Source organism: Cajanus cajan, chromosome 10 (genome assembly GCF_000230855.2).
Source record: "Cajanus cajan strain Asha chromosome 10, NIPB_CcT2T_4, whole genome shotgun sequence".
In the NCBI taxonomy this organism is placed as follows: domain Eukaryota; kingdom Viridiplantae; phylum Streptophyta; class Magnoliopsida; order Fabales; family Fabaceae; genus Cajanus; species Cajanus cajan.
The window spans coordinates 47,788,422-47,810,329 of NC_138526.1; the positions used below are offsets into that span (position 1 = coordinate 47,788,422).

General features: G+C 32.6%; 2 protein-coding genes across 3 annotated transcripts; both read left to right on the forward strand.

The window, feature by feature from the left end:
* Nucleotides 1–878: 878 nt before the first annotated feature.
* Nucleotides 879–14,230, forward strand: VHA-A1 (vacuolar proton ATPase A1). Of its 2 annotated transcripts, XM_020369249.3 has the most exons (18): nt 881–1,183; nt 2,693–2,737; nt 3,374–3,496; nt 3,724–3,831; nt 4,098–4,211; nt 4,325–4,498; nt 4,689–4,826; nt 5,330–5,437; nt 5,590–5,697; nt 5,792–5,940; nt 6,585–6,738; nt 7,606–7,766; nt 9,775–9,981; nt 10,070–10,253; nt 10,347–10,430; nt 11,159–11,355; nt 11,444–11,503; nt 13,417–14,230. In XM_020369249.3, the coding sequence occupies exons 1-18, from the start codon at nt 1,025–1,027 to the stop codon at nt 13,619–13,621; spliced, it is 2,478 nt and encodes an 825-aa protein (XP_020224838.1). In that variant the 5' UTR covers nt 881–1,024; the 3' UTR covers nt 13,622–14,230. The 2 variants fall into 2 exon arrangements, with proteins under 2 accessions (XP_082920725.1, XP_020224838.1); XM_083064599.1 differs by lacking the exons at nt 11,159–11,355; nt 11,444–11,503; nt 13,417–14,230 and adding an exon at nt 10,839–11,027 and having other exon boundaries at nt 879–1,183.
* A 2,499-nt stretch (nt 14,231–16,729) lies between these two features.
* On the forward strand, nt 16,730–20,841 carry LOC109806679 (Transducin/WD40 repeat-like superfamily protein). The gene is made up of 5 exons (XM_020369152.3): nt 16,730–17,050; nt 17,763–18,014; nt 18,901–19,044; nt 19,130–19,819; nt 20,221–20,841. The coding sequence occupies exons 1-5, from the start codon at nt 16,916–16,918 to the stop codon at nt 20,464–20,466; spliced, it is 1,467 nt and encodes a 488-aa protein (XP_020224741.1). The 5' UTR covers nt 16,730–16,915; the 3' UTR covers nt 20,467–20,841.
* The last annotated feature ends 1,067 nt before the right edge of the window (nt 20,842–21,908 follow it).

The following is a 21,908-nucleotide window of genomic DNA, read 5'->3' on the forward strand; positions in this document are numbered from 1 at the left end:
ACACAATGTGCAACTCAAAAAGCATTCACTAGCTAGCAACTCATCCAAAACACAATAAATCCAATTTTCCTTACCTTGAAAATCTCTTGGCCAAGAAGAAAAAGAGAAGGAAGAAGAAGAAAAACAACTCCCCATGAACGAACAAGCCTGATTCGAGGTTTCATTAACCTGAATCAACAAACAATACTTTACTTAGAATTAAGAAAGCAAGAGGAGGACAATCTAGAGTTGATGGAAACTCAGACTATAATCATTTTCTCTAAAATTGCTTCTCTAAAATTTTGAATACTTGAATCTATGAGATTATTATAAATAAAAATCTTATATACTCTTATTTTCGGGGTCAAACTGATCTTTTATCTAGAGAAATTTCTCTAACTATTATAACTCATAAAAAATCTTTAAATTATAAAGTTTTTCAACATCAATAAATAGTTAAACACAATACTCTACATAAAATAAAATCTTCTCTAACACAACATACAATTAAGTATTGAAATTTCGGTAATTGTAAAACTATTTCTTTTAATTGATTTTTATTTTTATTTTAAATTTTCACAATAAATAACAAAGGGCCTTCACTTTTGTGCACAAATATATAGAGACATTAAAGTGCCTCAATTCCACCTGCGATAATAAAAATAATATAAAAAACATTACTTTAGTAATAATTATAACAAATTTTTAAAATAAAATAAAAGTGATCTATTGCACTTGCGCATTACGCCATTGACAGCCAAAATTACAGGCCGTTAGATTATGATTTATGACCGCACCGTCACCGTGTGCATTCGTACCGGACAAGGTTGGGGAATTTTTACTGAGAACAACGACCGCTTATACTTTTCATTTTTTGGTTATATATATATATTTGTCCTACTTTTATTTTTCCTTTTCGACCAGACTTTGCGAGGCACTGAATTTTCCGATTCTAATTGCAGTTGTGGAGGGGAAACTGAAAGCATAGTCTTAAACTTCTCCAAATTAAACACGCTTCAGATCTAGAGAAAGATCCATTTTCTCGATGTTTTCCGAGAAAATGGAGCAGTTCATCGACAACTTGCCGCCGATGGATCTGATGCGATCCGAGAAGATGACCTTCGTTCAGCTCATCATCCCCGCCGAGTCCGCTCACCGCGCCATCTCCTATTTAGGCGAACTCGGCCTTCTCCAATTCCGCGATGTAAGCTCTCTTCCAGATCCGAACTCATTTCCTCTAGATTCCGACCATATTCTATTCCCTTCGCGTCTTTTATTCTTCGCTTTGCTCTTTGCGCTGTTCTTCCAGCTCAGCGTGGACTTTTCGTGTTTCTGCATGCATGCGTTACTGCGTAGCTTGTATTAGTATGTTATTTTTGTTCGAATGCTAGTTGAATCGAGTGCGCGCTTCTAGGAATGACGAAAATGCGGCACTATATGATTCAATTCTGAATGCAGATTTGTAGGAATCGAGTGCTGCTGCGTGGATTTGTTGGTGTGGTTGGTTCGGATGTTGGATCCTTTGTGCTGAACAGTTCATGCTAACTGATCTAGCGTATAAGTGTGGTTTTGTGACGCGTTTCTTTAAGTTTTTAATCTAATTATGGCTTTAGACTTAGGAGGTGTGAATTTAGTTGCATTATTGGCTTCTTGATTCTAATGTTGGTTATATACTTATTTGGATTATGGAACATGTAAAATGTGGATAAGAGGACTTAGATAAGTTTGATACTTTGATGATTAGGTTCTGATGCTATGGTGTTTCTTCATCTTTGTTGAAGGTGGTTAATGTTTTGTCTAATTGGTTCAGAGATGATGAATGCAGTTCGGGTTCCAATTTGCGTCCACCTACTAGATCACCGTTTTCTATTGAAGCTTGTTTAATTGGTTTACCTGTGAAGTTAGATCTTGTCAATGTATATGCAAATACTATTGATAACAGTGAATTCCACTAGTAATTCAGGACATAATGGTTTCACTTATGGTTGACCATGTGTATTACTCATGTCTTATTGTGTTATAGGACTATTTTTGTATTGAATTCTTATTATTAGCATCGTTTTAGAATATAAGAGGACCCTCCTCAGTAGTTTCATTAAACTGGTGGTGAGCTGCCTACACAATATGTAAGAATTGCCTTACGTCTTGAGAGTTATAATTCTTTTGAGTTCAGGATCTAGGCTGTGCATTATCTGGATATTCTGGATTTGAAAAAAAGAATTATGTTAATTTTCCAATTCTGATCTATTCTCTTGGACACTTGTGGATATTTTTTGACTTTTCAATGCTGTATCTTTGTAATATCATGTACAATGCTGTGCTCATATTTATAAAAATATTTTGGGTGGAAACTTTGAAGGCCCTTTAGGAAATGGAAAATTCTAAGGTGAGGGGCCACCTGTGGGGTTAAAAATAATTGTTATATATATTATTAAAATAAATGGATGACTGAGAATGAATCATTCTTTTGTATATCATGACTGTCCATTTCTTTTAATAATATATCCAATGGTTGTTTTGAACCTGCTATGAGTGAGGGACTTGTCCCTCACCTTAGGAAATATTCAAAGTTCAAACTAGTTTCTCTCCCTCCTTGTATATTAGAAATGCTTTTTGGCCATCTAAATTTTAAGGATTGGATGTTGCTAGTGTTAAAGTTTTCTATTGTCCATCATCATTGCAGTTCTTATGGACATTGTTTTCTTGTTTGCAGTTAAATGCTGATAAAAGCCCCTTCCAGAGAACATTTGTTAACCAGGTATCTTCATTGCACAAATGAGAAATCCTGTTGCATCCTGAATACCTTGAATTTCGGCATTTTTAAATGGTAGCTTATTTTTATAACTTGTGTATATTAGTCCACAGTTGGGATTTTGAGAGTTCTTTATACAGGCAGTTCTTTTAAGTTGTAACACCGCGTTAGAACTTCACTTGTTTAAAATAAAATTAAAAGGCATAATAAATAAAGTAGATTACTTCATGTGAATCAGATTATGGTTACCCTAATGGTCAAATTTTGATTTAAAGCACTGAAGAAGTAGGTTCAACTTTGGGAAAGAGTTTGATTTTCATTTCTTGGGGGGCAAGGGGTTATTTCTCTCTCTCTCTCTCTCTCTCTCTCTCTCTTACTTTTATTTTTTATAACTATGTTATTGATACAAAGTATCTATTGACTTTGTGATGACTAATAATTATTGGGAAACTTGATTGACCCACCTTTAGTGGGGTCTGCACAATGGGGTTATCTTTTATAGAAATTGTGCTTGTTGAGTTTCTTGTCTTTTTCAGTTTATGTTTGGACTGGATATACTGTTAGTTTACTATAATCATGATTGTGATATGCTTGTTTGTTTTTCCTTTTTACTAACATTAACTGCATTCCCTTTTTTGGCAGGTCAAGCGATGTGCAGAAATGTCAAGAAAGCTGCGCTTCTTCAAGGATCAAATCAGTAAAGCTGGCCTAATGTCTTCTTCTCTTACTGTATTGCAACCAGATATCGACTTGGAGGATTTAGAGGTCTCTCTATATTTTTTGTTTTAAAATTTTTTTTCTCAGATATGATTATTGTCTTAGAGTTGGCATTCAAATTACATGTTGGCATGCTGTCAACAGTAACATGATGCTGTAACTTAAGTTGGTGGTAACTGGTATTCTTGTAAGCATTCATCGGGTTGCCAGTTTGCTCGAGGATTTTCACTCTTAAATCTGACAATATGTGTTTTGTTGTTGTTCTTTTATGCCAGATACAACTTGCTGAACATGAACATGAGCTGATTGAAATGAACTCTAATAGTGACAAACTTCGTCAATCATATAATGAACTCCTGGAATTCAAGATTGTATTAGAAAAGGTATTTTTTCCTTGGACCTCCAGGTTAATTTTAAAGTACTTGTTTAAGTTCAGTTAGCAAATAATTGTTTTTTCTTATCATAATTTAGCATTAGTTATTGATTTTTTTAATATAATTTTGTCTGTTTTCATTTTTATTGTATTCCATCATATTCCGGTATTGTGTGTTTTTAATTCACAAATGCTTCCAATTCTTTTAGTGAGTAAAACGTTTCCTCTATGCTTTCTGTCATGTATGCGTGATATGATTTTTTGGGTAAATTTCAGGCATGTGGTTTTCTTGTTTCAAGTCATGGCCGTGTGGTTTCAGAGGGAAGAGAACTACAAGAGAATGTATATTCAAATGATGCCTATGTTGAGACAGCATCTTTGCTTGAGCAGGTTCCTTGTAGTATCCTTTATATCTTTTAGTGCAATTGGTGCAAGTACTGTTCCTAGTTTTTTAAATTTATTTCATCCTGTTAGTGAACTTCTCTTAAATGTTTATATTGCAGGAAATGAGGCCCCAGTCATCAAATTCGTCTGGTTTAAGATTTATCAGTGGGATAATTTGTAAATCCAAGCTTCTTAGGTTTGAAAGGATGTTGTTTCGTGCTACGAGAGGCAATATGCTTTTCAATCAGGCACCAGCTGATGAACGAATCATGGATCCTGTTTCATCTGAGATGGTTTTTTTCCTTCTTATTACTTCTAAGATTGATATATGGCCCTTTGTGTTTTTTTTTTCCCTTTTCTTTTTCTCCCCCCTTCAATCTGTGTTTATCATTTTAATCTATCATGTTCGCAGTTGGTTTATATTCCTATTGATGTATTCTCTGTCTGCACAATGACTCAGACTCCCATGGTTTTCTTTTCCAGATTGAAAAAACAGTGTTCGTTGTGTTTTTCTCTGGGGAACAGGCAAGAACAAAGATTCTGAAAATTTGTGAGGCATTTGGTGCAAATTGTTATCCTGTTCCTGAAGATATTAGTAAGCAGAGGCAAATAACTAGAGAGGTGAATGTGCTTAGCGTAGGAAGATATTATTCTGTCTCATCCACGATGTATATTCTTTCTTTGTGACATATGGGCAAAGTGTACTCAAGATAAAATTGGGATTTTTTATTGCTATAGTTTCAGCGAGAATACTTTTTTTGTCGTTTAAGCTAAATACTTGGGAACTTCACTTATTGCTCTTGGATTACATCCTTATTAGCACATCATACTTACACCTAATTATTCAGGGATCTTGTTTTGCAATCCAAGAGGTTTTGTTTAGATGCTCTTTAGTCTTTTTGGTATGTTTTGCCATAAATTTTTAGGGAGTCTTTTCTAGTAATACCATTCAGGATTATCAGGTAGTATGTATGCGATAAAAGTAGCTTTTACATTCAATTGAATTCAACTGTACATTGTGCTTTATGTTCTCGATGTTGATTTATATTTCACCTTTAGTGACTACAAATATGGAAAGTTGGAAATATGTGGCTAATGGTTGGAAAGTTCTTTTTTGGGTACAGGTTTCATCTCGTCTTACAGATTTAGAGGCAACTTTGGAAGCTGGGATTAGGCACCGGAACAAGGCTCTAACTTCTGTAGCAGACCATCTAGCAAAATGGATGAACATGGTAAGTGTTTGCCTCTGCATGTCATATTGTCTGAGGTATTTATTTTCTCTATATTTTAACTGCAAACCAATATCCTAATATCTGATCAACGCATTAAAGTAATGGATAAATATTTTGAACCAATAGATCTCATCCTCATCTCCTTGTCCTAGGTAAGAAGAGAGAAGGCTGTGTATGATACCCTGAATATGTTAAATTTTGATGTCACAAAAAAATGTCTTGTTGGAGAGGGCTGGTGCCCTCTGTTTGCAAAAGCACAGGTATTTTTTTTATTTCCCAATTTTTTGGAGGAATTGTAAAAACATCTTCAATATACATTATCTAATAAACAGCTTGCATTTAATGATTTTCCAGATGCAGGAGGCACTACAACGCGCAACTTTTGATAGCAATTCTCAAGTTGGCATAATCTTCCATCCAATGGATGCAGTGGAATCACCACCAACATATTTTAGGACCAACACTTTCACAAGTCCATATCAAGAAATTGTTGATGCATATGGGTGAGCCTAATTAATATTAACCGTGTTTAGTAGCAGCAACATGAATTATGTAATGTCTAGAAGTTATTTTTTGGAGTGTTTTATGGTGCATTGTTTTTCCCAGAAGTTAGAAAATTGCATGATATGCTGTACAACTATACCTCTGTCTGATTAGTGTATGTTCTTCTACCTCTAATATGTAGAGCTTATTTCTTGAATAGACAAACTTTAAATGAAATAAAAATATTTGTTAGTTCTTAATAAAATATTTAACATTATGTTTCTTGTCTCCCCATGAAGTCAACAATTGGAATTGTCTAATGGTTGGGGTATTTGAATGATCAGACAAATGAAGAAAAATAAAAAAGCTTTGTATATTGGGGATTACGAGGGAAAAATTTCAAGTATTAACCTCATCAATACTTTACTCTTTCCCACCCTTTTCTCTTTTGACAGCTTAAACTTGTTTGTTGATTTGAATTTCTGTCCAAGGGGTTTCAATAATTCCTTAGCAGTTAAATCTTGTGATATTACTATATGTTTATATTGTTTGAAGTCAAATCATGGATGTATCAGGTGGATACAAATTATCTAGCTTTTTTACTGGCTAATTAATAAATCCATGACAACTGATTTGATTCCTTATTATCCCATTTACTCGGCAGTGTTGCAAGGTACCAAGAAGCAAATCCTGCAGTTTACACAACTATTATATTCCCTTTCCTATTTGCTGTGATGTTTGGGGACTGGGGTCATGGGATTTGCCTGCTACTAGGTGCATTGGTTCTTATAGCACGTGAAAACAAGCTCAGCACACAGGTAAATTCATTTTAACTATATTACAATAAAGTAATAATGTAAATGTACCCAAAATGTTGTTGTTGATGATGATAGAAGGATATTAGGCCAAATATATATAACCGGCATGTGATATATTGTGATTCATCTTGGATGAACAATTTTTTTAGATATATCGTCCTTGAATGTTCCTATTCCTTCTAACTTTAAGTAGGGCAATCATGGTTGGTGTTCAAAGAATAATGTCAACAAAGTTTCTAAGCATTCAGTGTTTAGTATTGTGATCAAATCCCCATTGTTGGGCCTCCAGTTTGGGTGTACCAAAGAAAGAAGAGGAGCAGAGATAATAAAGGTAAGATGGGAATTGGGGTGGTGGAGTTTGTTAGAGAGGAGACTAACAGAATGGACAGGCTGCAGAAAATCAGTGGTGAAAGGAAGTTTGGAAAGCGTGGGGAGTGGCAGGGATATGTGGGAGGGAGTGCAAGGTAGAATTGGTATCAAATGTGTGGAAGAATTCTTGGAGGATTTATTCTAGGGGCAGAGTAGCATTCTTGTTTCTGAGTTCATCTCTATTTTTCCATTTCTATTTGTTAATGATCTTGTTCCTGTTACTGTAAATTCTAAATGGAGAACTGCTCTATCATTACCCTGTAATTTGAGTGTGAATACCAGGTTCTATCGGTATGATTTAGCTTTAAGATGGAATTTGTTTTTCTGGGTGCTATGTATTATTTCTTTGTCCCTAAATATATTGCAAATTGAAATGTTTTATTGAAATAACTCTAAAAGTAGTCCATACAAGTGCAAACAGAGACTCAATATCCATTACTTTTATTCTGCCCTTGGCATTGCAATTAATACCTAACCAATTTATTTAATTTCTGCCAGAAACTTGGAAGCTTTATGGAGATGCTATTTGGTGGGCGCTATGTGCTTCTTTTAATGGCAATATTTTCAATCTATTGTGGCTTAATCTACAATGAATTCTTTTCTGTTCCTTTTCACATATTTGGTGCATCGGCTTACAAATGTCGCGATACTACATGCAGGTGTTCTATTTGTCTCTTGGTGTCTATATTTTTGGTGTTATTTAACTTTTTTTTTGTCTTAATATCTAGATATATGATGCCTTACTTATTGATGCCACATGTTTCTGTTTCCCCATTTAATTATTTGATTTGCCTTGTACAATCAACATTTTTCAATAATTTTAGAACTTTTATCTATCTATCTATCTACGGGGGCATATGTAGCAAGAGCATAAGAGGTTTAAGGAGTAAATTTTGACCATACAACCATACGTAGATGATCAAGATGGTTTTAATTAGTTTAATCTTAACCATTTATTTATACAATTGAGATTTGCTCCGCATATATATATATATATATATATATATATATATATATATATATATATATATATATATATATATATATATATATATATATATACACACACACACACACACATATATAATTGATGATTCTTTCCACAATTTATTTTCTATCTCATCCCCCCTTCCCAAATGCGCAGCTTCTCCCCCTCCCACTTTTCGTGCTTATTTGCATATTTTTTCTTGCCAAGTTTTTTCATCCATGTAAATGATTTTTCCTGCCAATTTTTTCACATATTTGTATTGTTTTTCCCGGCTCATTTATATGTGATCATTCACATAAAAATTTGTGTTGATGATGAATTTGTGGGTAAGTGAAATGCATGTCATCAGAGAATTCTCATATATATACTGTTATTCATCCCTCTTAAATTTAGAACTATTGTTTTTAATTCCTACTATTATGTGATCATTTTTAACTATTTGTTTACTTATTAAAAAGGTTAAGTGACCATTTCAAGTGTTACTTACAACAGTTAGTGATACCATGTCAATGCATGACACATCTAAAAAATTTTAGAGATCCTCAAAAGAAATTTTAATTATCTGCCTTAAAATGATTGTTAGAAACCAAAAACAGTGACTTTAGATTTTAGAAAAAATACATGTTTGTGTGTATATATATATATTTTTTATAGGGATTGAAACCAAAATTTGTTAATTTTACAAGAACTAAAAAACAATGTTTACAAATCTTAGAAGAATATAAAACAAGGAAAATTTTTTATAAAAATTTTTATGGGGACCAAAATCGAAACTCACTTATTTACCGAGATTAAAAACATTTAAGCCTATTATTTAATACAAGCTGATTTTCTGCCCAATAATTTACTAAACTGCTGTATATACACTTATCCTACAGCTGCATATCCAAATTAAAGAGAGAATAACAGTTATAAAGTTACAGCTGCTAGATATCATATTTAAGAAGAGAATAACAGTTTCAAAGTTATATCTGGACAATACAATTGCATAGAATTTACTGGCTTTAAATGTCCAGCTATCCTATGTGAGTTTGCTGGTTTTGATGACTAGAAAATTTTCTCATCAACACATTGACATAACCTAGGACTATCGAGTAATTGATGGGAACCAGCCCATTGAGAGAAGCCCCTTAAGGTCTATACATGTAGGCACAAATACCCAGAACCTATCTTAGATTCACCATAGGCAGGAAATAGGTTGGAGGGGAGTTAGTTACGGGATAGAGAGTATTGTTATATGTGAAGGGGGTGAATAATGTGAGCGGTAGGTGAGAAATTGCTTGTAATTGGGAGTCCATAGTTATCTGACTTGGGGGAGCCTTGGATCTTAGTTTTGCCTTGTACATCCTTTCTGTTCACCAAGTAATACAAATTACTGAGTTCACCGATAGGAATTACTTATCAGTAAGGATTCCCTTTTCACTCGTAGTTATTTATCTTCATATTTATGTCATAGGGAATAGTTTGGTAGTAGTCTCTTGCACAGTTGCACTATTTTGTTTTGCCTTATCTGTTTTATATTCTTTTCCTCCTTCAAATTGTTCGAATACTGGGTATTTGTATATTGGCTGAGAATATACAGCGTGGAACTTATTTTGCAAGTTCTTGTGTTTTTGGTAAGCAACAAGGTTTTAACATTGGTGCTGTGTGATGTTTCATCATTCTTTACCCTTTATCAGGGATGCACATACTATTGGCTTAGTCAAATACCAAGATCCATACCCATTTGGTGTGGATCCTAGTTGGCGTGGAAGTCGTTCAGAATTGCCTTTCCTGAACTCTATGAAGATGAAGATGTCCATTCTGTTTGGTGTGGCGCATATGAACTTAGGAATTATATTAAGTTATTTTAATGCTCGTTTCTTTGGAAGCTCACTGGATATAAGGTGTCTCACTCTTCTGCCTGGCCTGTGCAATTATTATTATGCTATCCTTTTGATAGTTGTTTTAACTTGCTCTTTATGTTGCTATCAGATACCAGTTTGTGCCACAGATGATTTTCCTTAATAGTCTATTTGGGTATCTTTCCCTTCTCATTATTGTTAAGTGGTGTACTGGCTCTCAAGCAGACCTTTATCATGTAATGATATACATGTTTTTAAGCCCCACAGACAATCTTGGCGAGAATCAGTTGTTCTGGGGCCAAAGACCACTTCAAGTATGCATCTGGTTCTTTTATTCATTGTTGCTTATTAAATTGTTATTTTCCCTGTTTTTTTCATCATTCTGAATTACTGCTTTTGATGTGCAGATTGTGCTATTGCTTTGGGCTGTAATTGCAGTTCCATGGATGCTTTTTCCAAAACCTTTTATACTAAAGAAGCTACATACTGAGGTGCCACTTTTACCTGTCGCTTTGTGTATGGTTTTCTTGCATGAAAGCTTACTACCTCCATTTCTAATTATAAAACCCACTTTATAACTATTGTTTTTTCTTTTATACAAGACTCAATTCATATTGTTTCACGTGTTAATTATTTTTAGACCAAAATACTCCTAATTAAAAGGGGTGAATAAGAGGTTGTAGTAATTACAGAGAAATAATATAGGATAGTTTTGGAAAAAAATATAAAATTTGGAAAAATTCATTGTTATCAACTAGATTAACTACTTTTCTTAATTTTGGTGAATTATATAATTGGGTTTCCTTGAAAACCATTATAAGATTGGTTTTCTTTGGAATAAATATGCTCTTAGAATTTGGGCTTAAGGTCTAACTCAACTCCACAAATCACCTTGTTAGGTGAGAACTACCCAAGTTTTATAAGCTCTATGTGTGCCATGTTTCTGGTCAATGTGAGACTAAATACCAACCTTGAGGTTGCAATTAAGGCTGTCTTCAGAGAGGCCATATATAAGGTGGGTTAGGAGTGACCTCAATTATGGCAACCTTCTAACATATGCTTATGTGCTAAACTACTTCCAACTTCCGTCAGTTATGTGCACAGCTTTTCTGGATATATTTGTCTTTGTTCCACACTTTCATTGCAGTTAGTAATTAAGGAGTTGATGCAAAAGAGTTTGTCAAGATTATTAATCTTTTACACTGTTGACATTGTACAGAGATTTCAAGGTCGTAGTTATGGTATACTGAATACCTCTGAGGTGGATCTTGAGGCTGAGCCTGATTCTGCCAGAGAACACCATCATGAAGAATTCAATTTCAGTGAGGTCTTTGTTCACCAAATGATCCACGCCATTGAATTTGTTCTAGGTTCAGTTTCTAATACAGCATCATATCTTCGCCTTTGGGCATTAAGGTTTGCTCAGTCATGATTCTCCTTCATCGTCATGAATTCCTGTATTATGTATTATTGTTCCTTGGCTGATTTTTCTTACCATTTGCAGTTTGGCTCACTCAGAACTTTCTACTGTTTTCTATGAGAAAGTCCTGCTTCTTGCTTGGGGGTAAGTTTGATTTATAACACAATTTATTTTCTTTCAACCTTTTTATTGAGATTTTTCTGTATCATTTAGCATTATTGGAATATTTGATAAACGAATCTGCTTTCCTTAGTAGAAGAAAATAAATTGTAGTTGAAACTTGAAAGTGAGTAGAAGTGGATTCCCTTCAAGATTTTTGTGGACATATATTAATTTGTGATCCACAACATTACACAATGCTAATGGATGGTGTTCTTAATCCCTCAAGAGTGCACTTAAACTTTTGTCTGACAAGATTCTAGATCTGGTATTGAAGAAATGTGATATTTTAATTATGTGAACATAAAGAGGAAAGCCAAGGCATGTGTTCGATACTGTTAACATCTGGGCTTATTGATAAAATTGCTCACTTCTATGCTGTTTTAAAATAATGTTTTGATGTTTAAAACATGAAGGCCAAGACTGGCATTGGATGCTGTTGACATGTTAGTTTATTGACCAAATTGCCTAACCTAATTTTTTGGATCCAAGGGGAGGCTTGTTATAGGCCGTAAGAAGTACTTGGGGAGAGAGAATAAGGAAATGAAAAAGGGATAAAGTGCAATTTGGGGGATCGAATCTGTGCGCTTACAATTTATGTCGTGTAGCGTAACCAAATTGAACTTGCACAATAGGATAAATTGCCTCAATTCTATGATATTTTGGAGGGTTAAATTTATAATCAGTTCCCATAAATATAGAAATATTTGCTTTTAATCCCTGAAGAAAATTTTCTTTTTTTGGTCTCTTTTTTGGAAACAGGGACTACAGGATCATTTTTTTCATAAACGAAGGACCAAAAGGAGACAATTTATTTTTTAGGGACTAAAAGTGAATCTTGCTTTATTTGTAGGAATCAGAAACATTTAACCTTATTTTGAGTCTATTTAGATAAACTTTTTCACAAATACTTTTAGGAGAAGAAAAAATAAAATAAACTTTTTTTATAAACAAATTTATAAAAGCTCTCTTATATTAGTTTCTACAAAAAATTATTTTAAGCATAAACTACTTTTAACGTACAAAGAAGTTAATTTTATTTTATTTCTTCTAAAAGTGCTTGTGCAGAAGTTTATCTAAAATTAGCCTTTAAACAAAATGTTTTGACATGCTTGTTTTGTTTGACAATAATATAATTTTAGAGATTCAAAGAATTAAGTGTAGACCTCTGTTTATGCTTTGAAATTTTTTTGGAACATAAATTTGGATATATGTAGTTAATGTTGACTGGGATGAAATTAATGTCATGTAATGACCAAAATAATCATTTGAGGAACAATTTGATGTCAGAATCTTTCAAGTATCAAATGGATGTTCCGCAGAATCTTTCTATGATCAAATTGGGTTTTTACCCAAGAATTAATTTCCTTTTAAAAAAGGAATGTAGTATGATTTATTGCACTCCTTCCTTTGTAATGGATTATTTCCAGTTCGTGATATAATAGTATGGAATAGGCATCAATTCTGATGTAGTTAGAAACAATTTCTTTTTTGGTACCTTTTAAAATCCTGGGATAAGTCTCTATAAGATAGTTTTACGAGGTATATTAATTTTTTAAAGATAACGTTCATGATTTATTTTATTATTTGTAATCATCATGAAAATTCTGGCCAATAAAATATTTTTAATAAATATTGGTCTGCATTAGCCACCAGCTAGTTTAGATGAGGTGGCTTCTGGTTTTTACGTTACTCCTCCGCATGGTATCTACTATATTTTATTTTTACTTCACTGGAGTTTGTAGAAATTTAGAGTTGCATGGAAAAACCCTCTGCTTTTCAATATTTTAGGTTTTGGAGTTATCTATCTGTAATATTTGTATTCGATTGTTGTATTTACATTTTTTTTAATCATATTCTTTAATCACTAATGTCATTACCGGTTACATTTAAAACAGGTATGACAATCTTGTCATTCGGTTGATAGGGCTAACTGTTTTTGCTTTTGCAACTGCCTTTATACTACTAATGATGGAGAGTCTGAGTGCTTTTCTTCATGCCCTGCGGCTTCACTGGGTAGAATTTCAAAATAAATTCTACCATGGTGATGGCTACAAGTTCAAGCCTTTTTCATTTGCTTCCTTAACTGAGGATGACGATTGATCCATTCATATCTGTGGTTTCATGGCAAATATATCGAAAGGATATTTACCCAAGTGAAGGGAGCACAAAATGAGAAAATGTAGTGTTGGAACCAAATTTGGCGGCTATGGTTGCTAGGTTCGACATGGCAACAAAAAATTCCTGCTCATTTTCCTGTGGCTACGGGGGTTATAACATGATCGCACTGCCGATGGTCATGGAAGCCATCTCTAACAGAATATTTGCTTTATTATTTTTCTTTTGCTTAGAATAGGAAACGGAAGAGCTAAGGGAAGGTCTGTTTAGAGTAATTTTTGTAAAGAAGAGCTGGGATCCATCAGAGTGTAGCTTATTGGATTTTGGTTCCTTGGGCTTTTTATACATATATATACATGATGTAGCGCAGGTTTTGCTGGGAAATAACCAATTTCTCTGAAATTTTCTTGTATTGATAGATGACAAATTATAGGGCCCCATATTTTTTGTATTGATCGAAGTAAAATAGAAATCTCAAGTTGAATAAGGGCCATCTGTACGGAACTCGTGTAACGCCAAGTTGGCAACTTACAATTCGAATTGTTACTTCCACCATCCGGCAAGTTGAATAAAATGCTGATGTTTGTGTAGTTATTCATTTTGTTTAGTTAACAAGTGTTTACAAGTTTTTTCAAATGCCTTCTGAATAATGTATTTTTAACTTTTGCTCCGTTTTTAAAATGTTTGGTTTGTCAATGGCATGAGTGTTTGAATATGTAATGTAAATAATTAATTGCTTTTTAATAAAGATGTTGGTTTACTCAACGAAAAACCAGTACATACTCAATGATTTAACTTATAGTAATTGATTCACTTGAAAAATTACCATTAAAGTAACCTTTCCAAGAGAGAGGGGACACAACCAAAAATAGAATGGAGAGGGCCAAGCAAACAAATTGAATGGAAGTAGTATACATGCTTCTGATTTAACTTATATTTGGCCCATAAGTCACAAATTGCAGTAGTATCAAATGTTGCAAGAATATGATTGGTGTCACTAACATCTAGCAATGTATGTGTTAAACAAGATGAAGTGGGTATGAAAGGGAGGATGAGAAAGTTTTCTTAGTCACTTTAATACCATGTTGGCACCTATAGGTATTAGAGAAAACAATTCATTTTTGTATTATAAATTTAAGTACTTACTTTAGAGAGTTTTATTTTCATTTTTAATCAACTCACATGTAAACTTTACACAACTCATTAGAGTGAGATTGGTTTTTTAAGATTTTTTTTTCAAATTTAAATTGTTACTTGAATATGTTATTATTTTCATATTTAAATTAAATTATATTTTATTAGTACTATAGCATGTATAGTGCAAAGGATAAATATTTATTTTACATAACTAAAATTTATAGTAAATAAATAATTTTAAATAAATAAATCATGTTAAAATTAAAATTCATAAGAAAAATTTAACATCTAAGTTATATTTTAGATTTATAATAAACAATTTATATTATGATATAAGGTTATGGCTTATACTAAACTATTGATATTTTCTTTTAGGAAAAAAATTTAGAAATAAAGATAGACTATAAGAGATAAGAAATTAAAAAAATATATCTAAAAACACTTATTTAAAATAATCATCCTAATTTATATACAGAGAATTTTACATTATAAGAATTATTATTTTAAAATTAAAATTAAATTGAACTAATTATTATTATAAGTATGCCATGATCTCCAAATGTAAATTGAATTCTATTTTATTTAAATTTTCAACAAAACATATTTTCTTCAAAATAGTATTGTTATAACTATATTATTATCTCCAAATTTGAATTAAATTAGAGTGTGAGAATAGAAAAGAAAAACAGGTTTTGAGAATAACATTACGAACTTATTTGGCTCATCATATATACACCTCTTTTTTTTTTTTTTTTTTTTTTTTTTAAGTACACCTCCTTTATTTTTTTTTTTTAAATTATAAAATATTATAATTTTTTTAATTTTTTTTAATTTTACACCTTCAACTTTTAATTTGCTACTTTCTTCTTCTTTTTCACACACTTTTTTTTTCTCTTCATTTGCACATGTTACCAAAATAAGTGGTGTGAAGGAAAGATAAGGGGGTACATGTAAAAATTAAAAAAAAAAAAAAAGAAAAGATGTGTGAAAAAAAAGTACTAAATTAAATGTTGTGAATATAAAATTAAAAAATTTAAAACAAAAAATTAAGAATATTTTAAAAATTAATTTTTTTTAAAAAAAAGAGGTGTACTTATAAAAGAAAAAAGAAGGTGTATATATCATCAACCACTTATTTTTGGCCTGTTTTTCATTAGGTTCATGATATATACACCTCCTTTTTTCTATAAGTACACCTCCTTTTTTAAAAAAATAATTAAAATTTTAAAATATTTTTAATTTTTTAATTTTTTAATTTTACACCCACAACATTTTATTTAGTAAATTTTTACACATCTTTCCTTTTTTTTTATATTTTATTTTAATTTTTACATGTACTCCCTTACCTTTCCTTCACCCCACCTATTTTAGTAGCATGTGAAAATTGAAAGAGAAAAAAAGTGTGTGAATAAAAAAGAAAGTAGCAAATTAAAAATTAAAGTTGACAATATTTTATAGTTTTTTAAAAAATAAAGGAGGTGCACTTATAAAAAGGCTCATGATATATACACCTCCTTTATTTTTTAAGTACACCTCTTTTATTTTTTTTAAAATTATAAAATATTATAATTTTTTTTTAATTTTCTAATTTTACACCTTCAATTTTCAATTTGTTACTTTCTTTTTCTTTTTCACACACTTTTTTTTTCTCTTTTAGTTTTCACATGCTACTAAAATAGGTGGGGTGAAGGAAAGGTAAGGAGGTGCATGTAAAAATTGAAGAAAAAAAAAAAGGAAAATGTGAAAAAAAAGTACTAAATTAAATATTAAATGTAAAATTAAAAAATTAAAAATTAAAAATATTTTAAAATTTTAATTATTTTTTTTTCAAAAAAAAAGATATACTTATAGAAAAAAGGAGGTGTATATATCATGAACCTTTTCATTATTTCATTTATTGGGCCAGCCCAAAAAATTCGACATAGGCACTCAGCCAAATTCTCTCTGTAATTAGTGAAAGGGGGAATTGTATGGAGCATCGCTAAAATGACACCCTCTGTCCACGCAATCTCCCCATGTCTGCATACAACGACACGTCGTTTGCGAAAAGCAAAACCTTAAACCATAGTTAGCTAGTTAGCGTCTTCCGCACTCGTTCGTTCCATAAAAGGAATCCACTTCTGCAACTGCTTCTTCATCGAAATGGAGAATCTCCATAACCATAGGAGCATTACTAACACTAATACTAGACCTCCACGTGGCTTTACAGATATTTTCAGGAGAGAGTTTGGCTTGTCTCATCCCAACGGTTTTGCGCGTCGCTTTTCAGCTTCCGAGGTTCTGCCAAATTCTCTCTGTAATTTGCTTTTCATTTTTATTTTTCCGTCTGCCAAATTCCCCCGTCAATCGTCGCCAAGTGTCAAACAATTTCAGTGGAAGTTAAAACTTAAAAAATCTCGTCTTTGTATTTAGCTGTGATACAATACAAGGAATAGAAAGTATAAAACCTATGCTATGAATGAATCAACTGTGATTTGCGTGGTTTTGTGTCCTAGAATGTTGTTGGAGATCTCAAGTGCAAATGAGTTACCTTTTGGGTTGAATTGATAACCAATTCAAATTCTATCATGCTATCAGAGTTTATCTTGGTTGTCGTTGATGAGTCTACTAGACCAGCTGCTATGAGCTAAGCTTTTGGGTTGAATTGAATACAAATTTAAATTTTAAGATGGTATCAGAGTTTATCTCGATTATTGTTTTTGAGTCTACTAGACCAGCTATTATGAAACCCTCTTACATACGTCCAATTATGCAAACTTTGCACTCAAAATGTTGAAGATCAGACATTGTGTAGTGACATAGTAAACTTAATGTTTATAAACGAGGGACAACTTTCATGACCCGGCATTTTTGGAAATTATTTTTGTCCAAACCATAATTCTAAGCAATGCATAAAAGTTCATCTTATCTGTTGTGACTAATAAATTCGAAGTTATGAATTGCTTGGACAACTTATTATTTGTCTTATGAGGGTTATTTACACTAGCAGGTGCTTGTGAAGAGCTTGAATTTATATGGGAAGTTAGATGGTCATGAAGGATGCGTAAATGCAGTGGAATTTAACTCCACTGGTGACCTTCTTGTCTCTGGTTCTGATGACCGACAAGTAATGTTTTGGAACTGGGCATCCAAATCTAGGTTGTTTGCATATCCTTCTGGCCACACAGACAACATATTCCAGACAAAGGTTATGCCATTCACTGATGACTGCCGTATAGTAACTTCTGCTGGTGATGGCCAGGTAAATAGGCCCGCGAAAGTGTGTATTCAAATATTCTGTTCAGACCCAATATAGTAGGCTCGAATTCCCTGTACTCTCTCTTTTTTAGCAACAATTAAACAGGTGTCATTTGATCATGTATTCTATGTCTGTTTATTTTATTCATTTGATGCTCTATAGCTTAATATATTTTCTTAGTTTAAGAACATCAGATGGAAGGGTTGGGTTTAGCAGAATGAGCTAGTCTCACAAAACATGCTAAACCAAAGTTCAAATCTCTGCTAGGAGAGATGCTCGCATAGTCGCATTTAATATCGTAATTGTGAGTTGAATATGATCGTCTCTAAAGAGGATACATGTGAAAAAAAAAAAAAAAAGTCATGTTTTCTATCTTTGGAACTAGAATGGAAACTGGCAGGCTATTTTTTTTATCATTAAAATTTATCTGGTGGAAGTGGAATCTAACATGAAGTTTAACTTCGTATTTCATGTGCGGTATACAGCTGCTTTTCCTGTTGAAGGAGCCAATATGCTGCAAGTTACTAAATGCTGTCAAACATAAATAGAATGGCACCGTAATCAAGCATAATAATTCAAAACTGTTTCTATGAGTTTTCTCCTTCTGTTAATTAATTTTATTCAAGAAATGATGCCTCTTGTCTGTCATCTGAATGGTATTTGAAATCACCAATCTGAGTACAGATTCTAGATTTAAGCTCAATCTAACTTATGCCTTTTTAAAATGTCTGTTTAAACCATTTGGTTGGTCTGGTAATAGGGAGTTGGGATAAATATATGAAAACTATGGTTTGGTTCGATCTTTGTTGTTGTCATTGTAATCTTTCTTACTAATAAAAGAAAATGTCTGCTTGAGTCTCCTTATTAGAAACTGATCTTTCCTTTGCAGGTAAGGCTTGGCCTTCTCAGGGACGACAGTAGAGTTGACACTACAATGTTGGGGAAGCACCATGGTTGTGTATACAAGCTTGCTGTGGAGCCTGGCAGTCCTCACATATTTTACAGTTCTGGTGAAGATGGATTTATTCAACATGTTAGTCAAGTATTACAGCATGTTGCACGTTGAAGCTACCCTTTATGCTATCCCCGAACAGTTATAAGTTTTGTTTCTTTTGCAGTTTGATTTGCGAAGTAGTTCTGCTACAAAACTTTTCTGTTGTTCCTCATCAGTAGGTAACAATAAACATCTTCCAAGCAAAATAGGGTTGAATTCCATTGTGATTGACTCCAGAAATCCATATTATTTTGCTGTCGGTGGATCTGATGAATATGCACGTGTTTATGACATGAGAAAATGCCAGTGGGATTCAGCAAGAAATTCAGATCGACCTGTCAACACATTTTGCCCTCGTCACTTAATTGGTTCAAATAGTGTCCATATCACAGGATTGGCTTACTCAAGCTTTAGTGAACTCCTTGTTTCTTATAATGATGAGCTTATCTATCTTTTTGAAAAGAATTTGGGCTTGGGTTGTTCACCTTCATCTGCTACATCTGAGGATCTGAAGAATGTTCAAGAGGCACAAGTTTACTCAGGCCACAGAAATGCACAGACAATTAAAGGAGTGAATTTTTTTGGCCCAAATGATGAATATGTCTTGAGTGGTTCAGATTGTGGCCATATATTCATCTGGAAGAAGAAGGAAGCTAAGCTGGTGAGATTAATGATAGGTGATCAACATGTTGTAAATCAACTTGAGGCTCATCCTCATACACCAATTCTTGCCACTTGTGGTATAGAAAAAAATGTGAAAATCTGGGCTCCTCAAAGGAATAATATACCTCCACTACCGTTAAATGTGAAAGAGGTACTTTCTTTGTTGTTTCTATTTTTTCCCTCACCCTCTTTTCATTTCTCAAGGGTTTTCTTTACTTAGGGTTTGTTTGGATAAATTTCTTCGGAGAAAAAAAATGTGAAGGAGAAATAAAATAATTTTTTGGAAGAACTATACAAGAAAGCTTCTACAAATGAACTTATAAGCTAATTTTAACTTATAGAGAAACTTATTTCGTTTTTTCTTATTTTTTTTTCTCTTAGAAGTGTTTGTAGAGAAGTTTATCCAAACCAACCCTTAGTCCCTTACTAAGGATATGTTTAATGCTTTTGTTTTTGCCATAGGATGTTTAATGCTTCATATGCTATTTTTGTTTATAAAACCTGGTTTACATTCTTGATTGCAACTTTTCTGATTGCTATACATGTGACCAGATAATGGAGGCAAACAGACAGGGCAGAGAAGATCGATCACGTGTGACTCTTACTCCTGATGTTATAATGCATGTTCTTCGCCTGCAGAGGCGGCAGACATTGGCATATATTGAAAGAAGACATAATAGGGCAGATATTGTGAGTGATGAAGAAGATGCAGAGGGCTACCTTTTAGGATTCTTAGATGGTGATGCCTCTTCTGAAGAGGATTCTCCTGGAAATTCCAGAGATTGCAACATTAGTTAAAGCTAAAAGAAGCAAGTTTTGTTGCTTTGGCTGACTAATTTGTTAGAAGCACTGAATGATGTTAGCTTTACTGTTTTTCACTAAGCAGTACCATATACATACATGTTTGAAACTTGAGCTAATAAACATCATTAGGGAAACAGTGTGCATAGGTGTAAAATCTGGATTGTTCTAGTTGAAGTTTAGGTAGAGTGCTGTTAAATTAAGATATTATCATGTGTACAGGAATAAAATAAGTATACGTTTGTGTTGGTAATTACAGCAAGTGTAAATTTGATGCTGGATGTGCATATTGCGTAACCCTACTCTTGATTCTTGAATATTGAATATTACCGGTGTTTTTCATATATAATTTTTTTTTATTTTATGAATGAAGTTGTCGTGTGGTTGTTGATTGATTGACCATGGTAAAATTTATATGTTGTCTTATTTTTTTTTTATTTTTTTTATGAAATTGAAAGGGGAAAGATAATTCACAAATGTTTCGAGTATAGATCCTGATATGATCCAATTATTCATCGCTATGTTCTTTCTGATTCACCTTCCCCCCACCATCCACGCCCTTCTTTCTAGTTTGTTTATGGTTAAAATATGTTTTTAGAAGGACAATAACATATTTTATCATTTATTTATTTAACTAAAAGACACAAATGAACTTGATAGTAGTATTTTTTTTTGGGTGTTGCAGGGTTCTGCATGTGTGTTGTAGAATGATCTTAATTTGCACAAGCACTAACAATTTCCGAGAGTACTGTCTCTCTCACTCAGAAAAGGCCAACTCCCTACTCGTTACATCACCTGAACAATGTTATGTTTTTGTTTTGTTTTCGATGAGAGAAACCAAGAAGTTAAAGTGTACGTTTATACTGCTTTTTATGTCCCACCGAAGGACTTCTGGCACTCCCTTCCTAAATTGACAATTTTGGGACAGTCATCTTCGTCTTTTTCCTGCTGTGCCTGTGGGCATTCCTTGCTAGATTCAAGCGGATGGGTCCATTTAATTCAATGAGAGGATAAAGATAAGAGAAGATGAATTGAAGTGAAATGAAAAGATTGCGATCTCAAATTAAGAGCTTAAATTAAATAATGGTATTAACGTGAATTTAGGAAAACTAAATGGTTAATATTATAATATAATTTGTATAGATTAATTAATTTGATATATTATGAATAACTCTATATAAATATAAGAAAAAAATCTTATGAATAAATATAAAGATATCCTAATTAACTTTACTAACTTTACTCTTTAATGGTATCATCTCTAAAATATAATTTATTTAATTGAGATTTTATTTCTAATTACATTATTTTATTATTGACACTCTATGAACCTATATATAACTAAAACAATATGATTTTTCTTATATTTAATTGAGATTTTTATTTCTAATTACATTATTTTATTATTGACACTCTATGAACCTATATATAAGTAAAAC

What these genes read in the sequence shown, in the direction of transcription:
- VHA-A1 (XM_020369249.3), top strand. Translation starts at nt 1,025, where the DNA reads ATGTTTTCCGAGAAAATGGAGCAGTTCATCGACAACTTGCCGCCGATG. An exon ending in GGGGCCAAAGACCACTTCAA is followed by an intron (nt 10,254 to 10,346) that starts GTATGCATCTGG and finishes TTTGATGTGCAG; the next exon opens with ATTGTGCTATTGCTTTGGGC. An exon ending in TAAAGAAGCTACATACTGAG is followed by an intron (nt 10,431 to 11,158) that starts GTGCCACTTTTA and finishes GACATTGTACAG; the next exon opens with AGATTTCAAGGTCGTAGTTA.
- LOC109806679 (XM_020369152.3), top strand. Translation starts at nt 16,916, where the DNA reads ATGGAGAATCTCCATAACCATAGGAGCATTACTAACACTAATACTAGA. An exon ending in GTCGCTTTTCAGCTTCCGAG is followed by an intron (nt 17,051 to 17,762) that starts GTTCTGCCAAAT and finishes TTACACTAGCAG; the next exon opens with GTGCTTGTGAAGAGCTTGAA. An exon ending in CTTCTGCTGGTGATGGCCAG is followed by an intron (nt 18,015 to 18,900) that starts GTAAATAGGCCC and finishes TTTCCTTTGCAG; the next exon opens with GTAAGGCTTGGCCTTCTCAG.